The sequence below is a fragment of the Gobio gobio genome (genome assembly GCF_949357685.1).
Source record: "Gobio gobio genome assembly, chromosome: 25".
In the NCBI taxonomy this organism is placed as follows: Eukaryota; Metazoa; Chordata; class Actinopteri; order Cypriniformes; family Gobionidae; genus Gobio; species Gobio gobio.
In genome coordinates this window covers 32,871,205-32,883,476 of record NC_137121.1, presented here as the reverse complement: position 1 = coordinate 32,883,476, position 12,272 = coordinate 32,871,205, and the positions used below count along the sequence as shown (strand labels likewise).

Genomic DNA, 12,272 nt, shown 5'->3' with positions numbered 1-12,272 from the left:
GCAATGTGGTAAAACATCCTCATTCATGCTAGCAAAATGCTAAATCGTGTCATTTTTCTGAATAAAACCTTCATGCTGGCATTATTTAACACGCTTCTAGTATGTTTTACCGTGTTGTTAGCATTAATTAGTATGTTTATAACATGAATTAGCATTTTGCTAACATAATTTAACATGTTAACATGAATTAGAATGTTGCTAGCATGAATTAGTATGTTTACAACATTAATTAACATGTTGCTAGCATGATTTAACTTGTTTTACTCAGAGAAAGTAAAGAAAAATGTTGCTAGCATGAATTAGTATGTTTTACCACATTGCTAACATGATTTAACACTTTTCTTGCATGAATTGGCATGTTTAACACATTGCTGGCATGATTTAACATGCTTCTTGTATGTTTTACCATGTTGTTAGCATGAATTAGTATGTTTATGACATGAATTAGCATGTTGATAGCATGAATTAGCATGTTGCTAGCATGATTTAAAATATTAAAATTAATTAGCATTTTGCTAACATAATTTAACATGTTAACATGAATTAGAATGTTGCTAGCATGAATTAGTATGTTTATAACATGAATTAACATGTTGCTAGCATGATTTAACTTGTTTTACTCAGAGAAAGTAAAGAAAAATGTTACTAGCATGAATTATTATGTTTTACCACATTGCTAACATGATTTAACACTTTTCTTGCATGAATTGGCATGTTTAACACATTGCTGGCAAGATTTAACACGCTTATTGTATGTTTGACCATGTTGTTAGCATGAATTAGTATGTTTATAACATGAATTAGAATGTTGCTAGCATGATTTAAAATATTAAAATTAATTAGCATTTTGCTAACATAGTTTAACATGTTACCATGAATTAGAATGTTGCTAGCATTAATTAGCATGCTGCTAGCATGATTTAACTTGTTTTATTCAGAGAAAGTAAAGAAAAATGTTGCTAGAATGAATTAGTATGTTTTACCACATTGCTAACATGATTTAACCCTTTTCTAGCATGAAGTGGCATGTTTAACTCATTGCTGGCATTCTTTAACACACTTCTTGTATGTTTTACCATGTTGCTAGCATGAATTAGTATGTTTATAACATGAATTAGCATGCTAGCATTATTTAAAATATTAAAATGAATTAGCATTTTGTTAACATAATTTAACAAGTTGAATTAGAATGTTGTTAGCATGAATTAGTATATTTACAACATGAATTAGCATTTTGCTAGCATGAATTAGCATGTTGCTAGCATGGTTTAACTTGTTTTACTCAGAGAAAGTAAAGAAAAATGTTGCTAGCATGAATTAATATGTTTTACCACCTGGCTAACATAGATTATCATGTTGCTAACATAATTTAACATGTTGTTCACATGAATTAACATGCTTTAACATTTTGCTAGCATTAATTAGCATGTTTCTAGCATGATTTAACATGTTGCTTTACCACATTGCTAACATGAATTAGCCCATTGCTAACATAATTACCATGTTGCTAACGCAAATTAACATGTTGCTAACATTATTCACCATGTTGTTAGCATTAATTAACATTTTTTACCATTGCTAACATTAATTACCATGTTTGTTTTAACATGTTAACGTGAATTAGTATGTAGTTAACATGAATTAGAATGTCGTTTACATGATTTAACAACATGCCGCAAACATGTTTTTACCACATTGTTAACATGAATTACCATGTTGCTAGCATGACTTAGCATTTTTAACACATTGTTAACATGAATTGGCATTTTGCTAGCACGTTTTAATGGATTGTTAGCATAATTTAACATGTTGCGAACATGTTTTACCACATTGCTAACATTAATAATTGCATTAGCATTTTGTTAGCATGATTCAACATGTTTTTAACATTAATTAACATGTTTTAATATTGTTAACATTAAATAGAATGTTTGCTAACATGATTTAACATGTTAACATGAATTAGAATGTCGTTAACATGATTTAACAACATGCCTATTTTATTGGATGTTTTTCTTCATGTTTATAGTGTTACTAATTTACAATTAATTCTGCTTAAGTTATTGTGATGACTTGATAGATATATGTTGAAATATCTGATGTTCAACTATATGATCAAATGTGTGTTTCATGATGGCCCACTTCAAACTCACACACAAACACAAACACACACTCCTTCTTACCCCCTTAAAGCTGGAGAGGTGCTGCTGTGGTTCAGTGTGTTCTCTCTCACACTGCTCACACTCAGCCACTGAAGAGTGACTCGAGCACACAGACACAGTGCTGGTGCACTCAGACACTACACTCAACATGGACTACACACACAGGACAGGGAGAGGAGAGGAGAAGAGAAAGGGCAGATGAGCAACACAGTGCGCTTATCTTGATTCTGTCTAAGAAGATGAAAACCATAAAAGCATAGAAAGGCCAAGAAAATGATAGAGAAGGGTGGAGGACGGATAACAGCGGAGATAAAGTGAACTTCAGTTGACATCAGCATTACTTAAGTATGAGTCTGAGGGGTGGACAATTATCAATATAGTTCCCCCAAAAATGAAAATTCCGTTATTTACATGCCCGAATGTCATTCGAAACATGTATGATTTATTTCTTCACAAATGAAGACATTTTCAAGAATGTTCACGCTGCTCTTTTCCATGCGATAAAAGGGATAGAGTTAAGCTCCAAAAATGGCAAAAAAAGCAAAGCATGTGTGTATATTTGAACAAGATATTCAAAAAATGTTTAGATTAAAAAGGGAATCACTGTCAGAGCCGAGTAAATTCAGATGGGACATGAGTAGGGATGGGCATTTTTGTCAATTTCTCATTTCGATCATCGATAGGTCTCAAAAACGAGTACTCGTGTACTCGGGGGCGGGGCATGTGCAGGGGGCGGGGCATGTCCGTCATTGAGATAATGAAAACTGTTATGAAAATGGTTGTTGACAAATACAAACGTGACATGAAAACAGGTATCTGTAAACATGAACATATAAAACAAAAAATAACTGCTAGATTATGATGCATAAATGTCTTTATAAAATGACCGTCTCAAATAACCAAGTCAGTAATATCGAGCATTGCCTTTGAGCTGAAACTGTGAAATAACACCACCCTGCAGAGCTTGCTAGCTGGTTAATAAACTCGACCAAACGCACCCTATATCAATATTAATATGAAGATTATTATGAACCTATTACGACATAAATCAACACAAAAGGACGTGAATGCGCACGTGAACTTCAGCGTGCCAGATTTTACAGGCGAAGGGTTTGAAACGGAACATTTTGAATGCGCTCTTCCTTTAACAACACTGATACACGGACAACGAAAGCACACAGAAACATCATTTTATTAAAATCCTGTTCTCATTATAATGCTTTGACAGATTGACTCTGCACATCGAACGTAGCCCCGCCCACAACATTTGAGCTCGGGCAGTTCGGTCTGGACTTGATCCGTAGAGGAGTAATTATGCCCGAAACTGTTCGGACCAATGAAATTGTCAGGGCGGGCTTTAGACGATGATGGACAGATGATAAACATTAACGTAATCATTCACGTCACCAAAGAGCGCTTGGGTTGAATTTGTTCTAATCCTGAACGGAGAACTTGTTTGTATGTGCGTTCACCTTTACTATTTCTCTCAGAAATGATGATGGTGTCGGTAAGTACTCTGTGTATCCTTAAGTTCTTTTTTTACAACACCGGCAAAGATCGTTTACACTCATCTTACTTCCAGCGTGCCTGCACGTTGGTTGGTGGCAAGGGTTCTCCAGGAAAAAAATGGCATTTGGGGGGTAGAATATGTGTTATTTTGGCTAACGTTATGCATCGCTCCGTTGCTCTGATTGGTTGTAGGTCTATCCAATTGAGGTCTTTCCTGGTTCGGTTGAAACACGCCCCATAATCACAGCCCAACGGAGCAGCATCAGACTCATATTCTCACTAGAATTGAGTATGACGACGTCAGGCTAATTTTATTTAGTTGTTTATTCAGAATTGAGGGAGTATTGTGATTCTCAATTTATCCAGAATCGTGCAGCTACTAGTTTCTCAAGTCATCAAGAAATTTTCTCCCAAAAAAAAAGCCTTGTTTTACAAAACAAAGATTAGCAAACCTGCAGACACACTGGATGTTCTTTGGGGACAGGTACGATTTATTTTTCATATGCAAACTAGATGGATGTGCAATGGGAAAGGTGAGCTGATTTGAATGAATGTGTCATAATGGAAGGACACCTGTCTAGGCAAACACAAGCTGACCATATGAGCTAATAAATGATATAAGTTCCCATGCATTGTGTTTTTAATAAACATACACATCTCTTTATTAATGCATTGTCCTGGGACTAAGCACTCTTTGCTCATAGGACATATATAAATGCCTTTTTTTGAAAACTACTCTATTGCGTGTCTATTTATTTATTTATCTCAACAAAGTAGGGTTTTTAATCGTTTTTTTTTTTTTAATAACACAGACTTACGCAATAACCTGCTATATGACACCTGCTTTTTGGCTGAACAATGAATGCAATGAAAACCCGACAAAAATGATTAGATTACAATGAGGGTGGTTGACCAAATCTCCAGTCTCTCTTTAACATATGATATTTCTTCATGTGCTAGTGAGATATGGTTCCTCTATAGAGCAGTGGTTTTCATTCCTGGTCCTGGGGACCCGTGCATCTCCCTTATTTAACACACCTGATTCAGATCATCATTGACTACGTTTACATGGACAGCAGTAATCTAATTATTGACCTTACTCTGAATAAGACAATAATCTGATTAAGGCGTTTACATGAGTTGCTTTTAGAATATTACGTTCATGTTCCCGTTTTACATGTTACAGAACATAGCTCGATTAATGGTACGTCATTACGTCCCCGTGCCTTTCGTAGGTCTGTTCAAATCAATGGGCTCAGGCAACCCGCTGTAACTTTACCTGCGGGGGTCGCTGTTGGACAGTGTGACTTTATAAAAACGAGTGACTTTTATACTTTTTAATATATATATATATATATATATATATATATATATATATATTAGTTTTATTTTTTGTAATATTATATATCGTGTCTTTCAGTTTTTTTTAAGAGACACTGCCCATCTTGCCTCCTTCTTGACAGCCTACATTTCGAATAATAGCTTTGATTAATGATGAAAATTAAGGTTTCAAAATCGTGATTGTTTGGATTGTTTTTTTCTGCCATTGAGCCACAAGCGCTCACTGAATGGCCAAATGGCTCGCGAGCCTAGAGGTTCCCGACCGCTGTTGTAAGCAGACAATTATGAATCTGGGATTACAGATACAAACTTATTGTATTTTACTTTTACAATGAGCAGAATTATTACAACACAAAGAAAAAAAATATAGAGGAGGCCGTGTCCGAGTGAGCAGTCAAGCAAGACACGCAGTCACGCACCATAGCAACACGTCATGGCAACGACATTTCAGACTGAAAGATACGTAAAAGATAAACGGGAATTTGAGCGCATTGTTACTGTTTTGTACGCGCGGTTATATTAATTATAATCCAAATTCTGTTTTATTTGTCACAATATTATTGATGATTGTTTAGAGGGGCACTTTATATACTTTTGATACGAGCCCCCAAAGCCCTCCCATCTGCACTTGCCTGGTGTGTGTGCCTGGTGTGTGTGTCCTGTCAAAAAATGCGGCGAAAACTCCTACGCGACGTTAATAGTTAGATTAAGGTGTGTACATGTCTACAATGCACTTAGATAATGCGACTAAAATAGGCATACTCCACATGTCTTAATTCGATTTTTGTTTAATTCGAGTATGGCTTTAACCGGATTAAGGTAATTAGAAATTGCTGTATACATGGTAGTTTCTTAATCAGAGTATGGTCTTAATCAGATTAATATCGGAGTATTGTTGTCCATGTAAACGTACTGATTGTTAGGTGGAAGCTCTAGGAACTGAACTGAGGCCATGTCCACACGTTTATTTTTCTCTATAGTTTTGGCCTTCCGTCCACACTGAGACCGCGCTTTAAACTTTAAAGCTCTGGGACCATTTTTGGGATTTCCGCCTGGATTTGGCCTACCCAAATTGAAAAGCTTCCCATACCCACAAACAGCCCAAACTGTCTGCAGGGTGCTAGAGCTCACAGGGCCTGAGTTACACAATTTCAAAACTGAATTTATAACCAAAAAAATCACAAAGCATCTCTTTTGTGGGGGGGGGGGGGGGGGGGTATTACAGCTCAGACAACATATACTTACATGTTTATCACTTTTAGCAGTGGTTTATGCAACTTCAAAGGGTTTCCTGTAAAAGGACACCGGAATTGTGTACCACTATATATACCACTGTATGTGTGTATGGGAAGCTTTTCAATTTGGGTCGGCCAAATCCAGGCGGAAATGGTCCCAGAGTAATTTAGTGTAAATAAGTTACTTTGTGTAAAACAAATGCCAAAGTGATGCATGTCTCCTCTAAGCTTTCAAATGGTACCACATACACTGTAAAAAAAAAATCAGGTCACCAATTGAAAATTTTCTAGTGACCGATCACATCAAAAATTTTTAGTTGCCCAAATTGAATTTCTGTGAAATAAATTGCATCAATTCACAGAAATTCAATTTGGCCAACTGAAAAATTTAGATGTGATCGGTCACTAGAACATTTTCAATTGGAGACCTGATTTTTTTACAGTGTATGAGGTCAGAGCTTAAAGACATTTAACATCGAAATACATGATGATGTCATTCCGGACCCTGTACAAGGTCCGCAGAGTTTAAGGGCCCGTCCACACGGAGACGCGTATCACTGTATACGTATACGTATAGATTTTACCTCACCTCCGACTGTTGCCGTACCCCTTCTAGCCACAACTCTTCTTCTCCGTTTTTAGTGTATTTCTGTGGCAGAATTACAGTGCCACACACTGGCCTGGCATGTATACTACATAGTTTTGAGCCGTTTTCATGCTCTCATGTGTTCGTGTGGACATGGCCTAAGTGGTTAAGTCAACGAAAGCATGGCTTTTTGAAAACGCTCTCCAAAGCGGATACATTTGAAAACGGTGTCTTCGCGTTGTAATGTGAACGTCTCCGTTACGTATGTAACCCTCGTTCCCTGAGGAGGGAACGGAGACGTACGTTAGTGACTAACGAATGGGGGTTTCGCTTAGAAGCCAAACATCTCCGAGAATTCAACAGCGCCCAATGGCAGTGCCAATGCCATGGGCATGCGGAATTTGCATGCGTAACTCCGCCCCACCTCGTGGGTATATAAGGAAGTACGCTGGCAACATCGCATTATGTTACTGCTGCAGGAGCCAAGACTGAATTCCGCGTTCCAGGCAGCACAGCTGACGTGGCAAAGGAAACGTACGTCTCCGTTCCGTCCTCAGGGAACGAGGGTTACATACGTAACCGAGACGTTCCCTTTCGTTCAGTCACTACGACGTACGTTAGTGACTAACGAATGGGGGTTCCAATACAACAACGCCACTCAGCTGTCATCCGGTGCCCTGCGTAAGTGTGAGTACCCTGTCATAAGACTAGTACGGACGAAGGACTCCCACTTATCACAGGATTACCAAGGTACACTGGGAAGCATATCCCAGTGAGGGAATGCCAAGATGCCTACCCGTAGGGAGGGCTTAAGAACACACATATGACCCGCTAAGGGCTGCATATGGAAGATCTCTAGGGTACCAGCCGAAGGTGGATTTTTAACCCTAGGGGCGGCAGGGACTTGCCAAGGGAAAGACACCTGCTCGCTGAGGAGGCGAGCAGGTGGAAATACTCGTGTGGGGGTCGCCGGAGGGGAACCATGCACACGGAGCACCTGGCCGGACATGAGGGTCTGGGCTCGAAAGGACAGACTGAACTGATGTCGGCGTAAGCAGTGCTGGAGGAGCTCAGGGCTCTCGGGGAGCTCACCTGAGGGAAAATATTGCACGTATCCAGTCCTTGGAGTGGAATGGCGAGCAAGCGAAGACACCTGAGCCTGGCCCATTACCGGCCACCCGTAGGGGCGAGTACATAGTTGGACACTGGCTCCACTCGGAGATTGTAGAATCTGGCGAATGTGTTGGGTGTCGCCCAGCCTGCAGCTCTGCAGATGTCTGTTAGCGAGGCGCCATGCGCTAGAGCCCAAGAGGAGGCCACACTCCGGGTGGAGTGTGCCCTCACACCAAGGGGACATGGTCGACCTTGCTGTTGGTAAGCCAAAACAATGGTGTCCACTATCCAGTGAGACAACCTCTGCTTTGAGAGAGCACTTCCCTTCCGCTCTCCACCATAACAGACAAAGAGCTGGTCTGAGGTCCTGAAACATCGCGTACTGTCTACATAGGCGCGGAGAGCGCGTACTGGACAGAGCAATGCCAAGGCTGGGTCTGCCTCCTCCAAAGGCAGCGCTTGCAGGTTCACCACCTGATCTCGGAACGGAGTGGTGGGAACCTTGGGCACATATCCGGGCCGGGGTCTCAGGATCACGTGAGAGTTAGCCGGCCCGAACTCAAGGCACGCTTCGTCAACCCAGAATGCTTGCAGGTCCCCGACCCTCTTAAGCGAGGCCAATGCGGTCAGCAGAGCCGTCTTCATAGACAAGAACTTAATCTCAGCCGACCGCAAAGGCTCAAAGGGAGGCCTCTGCAGAGCACTTAAGACTACTGAGAGGTCCCAAGAGGGAACGAGAGGAGAGCGAGGAGGATTCAGTCTCCTCGCCCCCCTCAGGAACCTGATGATCAGGTCGTGCTGACTTACCTTTTTGTCTCCCAGGAGATCGTGGTAGGCAGATATTGCGGCCACATACACTTTAAGGGTGGAAGGAGACAGCCTTTGCTCCACCCCCTCCTGGAGAAACGATAGCACGGACCCGATCGGGCATTTCCAGGGGTCTTCTTGGCGGGAAGAACACCATGTGACGAAGAGGTTCCACTTCAACGCATAGAGACGTCGTTCGTAGACTCAGCTCTAGCGGAAGTGATGGTAGCGACCACCGCAGGTGGAAGACTACTCAAACCTGCCGCGTCCCGTCCAGAAGCCACACGTGGAGCTTCCAGAACGCTGGACGCGGGTGCCAAAAGGTGCCCCGTCTCTGAGTGAGGAGGTCCGGTCTCAGAGGAATAGGCCAGGGAGGGGCTGTCGCAAGGAGTAGAAGTTCTGGGAACCAGGTCTGGCCGTGCCAATACGGGGCGACCAACATGACCTGCTCCTTGTCCTCCCTGATCTTGCACAGTACCCGTGCAAGGAGGCTCACTGGGGGAAACGCATACTTGTGTAGCCCTGGCGGCCAGCTGTGCACCAGTGCATCCGTGCCAAGGGTGCCCTTGGTCAGGGAATAATACAGGGAGCAATGGGAAGAGTCCTGGGAGGCAAACAGATCTACCTGTGCGTCGCCGAACCGTTCCCATATCAGCTGGACCGTCTGGGGGTGGAGTCTCCACTCTCCGGGGAGAGGCTGAATCCGTGAGAGCTCGTCGGCTGCACGGTTCAGGTCTCCCGGGATGTGGACAGCACGAAGGCGCTTCTGACTCCACAAAACGAGATGGCGGACGAGTTGAGACATACGGCGTGAGCGTAGACCGCCCTGGTGGTTGATGTACGCTACTACGGCCGTGTTGTCTGTCCTGACTAGTACATGTTGACCCCTCAGCAACGCTCGGAAGCGGTGCAGGGCGAACCGTACTGCCAGTAACTCGAGGCAATTGACATGCAGAAGGCGCTGGGGTCCTATCCAGGAGCCCGCGGCTGCTTGTACATTGCACATGGCACCCCAGCCCGTGGATGATGCATCTGTTGATACAACAACATGCCTGGAAACTCGTTCTAAGGACACTCCGGTCCGTAGAAAGCTGAGGTTCGACCACGGGGTGAGAGTCTGTAAGCAGGCCCGAGTCACTTGTACCCGGAGCGTGCCAGACCGCCATGCCCATCTCGGGACTCGATCGCGTAGCCAGTGCTGAAGCGGTCTCATATGAAGCAATCCGAGCGGCGTCACCGCGGCTGCAGATGCCATATGCCCCAGGAGCCTCTGAAATAGTTTCAGTGGAACCGCACTCTTGCCCTCGATTTGACGAAGGGAAGTCAGCAGAGACTGCGCGCGCTCGCTCGAAAGCTGCGCGCACATGGCGACCGAGTTGATATCCATACCGAGAAAAGAGATCCTCTGCGCGGGGCAAAGTTTGCTCTTCTCCCAGTTGACCCGAAGGCCCAGACGGGCTAGGTGATGGAGCACCAAATCTCTGTGTCCGCAAACATGCTCTCGAGAGTGACCCAGTATGAGCCAGTCGTCGAGGTAGTTCAGGATGCGAACCCCGTGCTGCCGAAGGGGCGCAAGGGCTGCCTCGGCAATCTTCGTAAAGACGCGAGGGGACAGAGATAGCCCGAATGGTAGAACTGCGTACTGATATGCCCGCCCCTCGAAAGCAAACCTTAGGAACGGTCTGTGTCGAGGTAGAATGGAGACATGGAAGTAGGCGTCCTTCAGGTCGATCGCTGCAAACCAATCGTCTGGACGAACGCATTCGTAAAGGCGTTTCGCTGTCAACATCTTGAACGGAAACCGGTGAAGGTAACGGTTCAAGACGCGCAGGTCCAGGATCAGTCATAGCCCACCGGTCTTTTTGGGTACAATGAAGTACGGGCTGTAAAACCCGGAATTCATCTCGGCTGGAGGGACAGGTTCGATCGCACCCTTCGCCAGTAGGGTGGCAATCTCCGCTCGCATGACGGGGGCATTGGCCCCGATCATAGTGGAACGGACTCCCCGGAAGCAGGGAAGAACCTGCGCGAACTGAATCGCGTAGCCGCGCCTGATGGTCCGCGCGACCCAGCGGGACAGCCCTGGAAGCTGAAGCCAGACTCCCAGAAACTGTGCCATACGGAGTACAGACGTACCCGGTGTAGGCTTGCAGCGATGCAGCGTCACCGGCCCGGACATGGGAGGCTGAGGGGCGTCCCGGTGCGGGGGCACGATTGACTGCTGCGTCCTGACAGAGGAAACCAGGGAAGGACGCACATTCCACTGGGGTCTGCTCTGCCAGGAGGCTGGCGACAGAGTGGGATGCGAGTGGCGGGACCCGTGACCGGACTCTGTGGGCTCAGGGATGGGAGTGTTAATTCTTTCTTTGACCAAATTAGGGTGCTGCTGACCCGTGGGCCAGCAGCTGAACAAAGGATTCTCCCCCGGCCCTCCACCGGGGGAAGGAGTGGTCCTGCTACCATCTCCTGGAAAGAATACTCCATCCCTGAGCCATCCGTCTCAGGAACGCCGCTTGGCCTGGCGTTTTAAATCGCAATCGTGTCTGTATATTAGATGCGTGCAGGTCTTAAATTGACAGTGCAGTAGTGAACACGCGGTCCTTAAAGGGACAGTTCACCTCTAAAATGATGTCATTATTTACTCACTCTAATATTGTTCCAAACCTGTATTCATTTCTCGATGACAGAATTTTCAGTTTTGAGTGAAATATCCCTTTAATGTTAATACAACAACAAAAGACAAAGAGAAAATCACTCACTGCTCTTGACTGAAAAACTAATACAGTAGTTAAGAATCAATGTATATTTTATAGTGAAGTCTATGTAGTGTTTTATTTTTACATTCATTCATTCAATTTCATACTTAAATGCTGCTGTACAGCTCTGAGCTGCCAGTGTAAATCTTTATATATATTTATTTTATATTATCCAATACAATACTATTATCCAGGAATGTGTACAAGGGTTTTTTTAAATAAAGTTTTAAGTTTAAGTAAGGTTTTTAAATTCTTTTAAGTAAAATAAAGAAAGAGTATTGCAATAAAAAATAGTCTTTTTTCTCCTTAACCTCTTGCTGTTCCTGTCGCCTAAGAATAGAATAACAAAAAACTGATGTGACAAGCCATCAGAACCGAACCGAACCGAACCGAAAACCGTGGTTAAAAACCGAGGCATGTATTGAACCGTGGACTAACTGTATTGTTGCATCCCTAATGTTTAGTCATGTGCCGCATATTGTACCAATAGGTATTCATGTTTATACCGCTATTGAGAACGTTATGTGCTATGTATAAAATGTTACTTTGCGCACTCTTCGCGCACAAAATTTACTCGGAATTGCTGTCCTGTGGAAAAACATGACCAAACATATTATAAACCCTATTCACATTTCTGGGTTTTCAGAGCGGAAATCGTCATATTTGGGTTAAATATTATAGCTGGGAATGGGGAACTGGGAATATTTTTTTGTGTGCCCATTTGCTCAAATAGCAAAAGAAAAACGCCACAATAGTGATTTCA

At 43.4% G+C, this 12,272-nt stretch overlaps 1 protein-coding gene across 2 annotated transcripts in view; it reads right to left on the bottom strand.

The window, feature by feature from the left end:
• Window positions 1–12,272, bottom strand: part of ano5a (anoctamin 5a) — an 87,539-nt gene that overhangs the window by 63,759 nt on the left and 11,508 nt on the right. The window contains exon 3 of one of the 2 annotated variants that reach the window (XM_079809344.1): window positions 2,184–2,315. The exons of the other annotated variant lie outside the window; for it this stretch is intronic. Within the exon in view, the coding sequence (XP_079665470.1) occupies window positions 2,184–2,315 (132 nt within the window). The remainder of the gene's footprint in view (window positions 1–2,183; window positions 2,316–12,272) is intronic. 2 annotated transcript variants of the gene reach the window in all.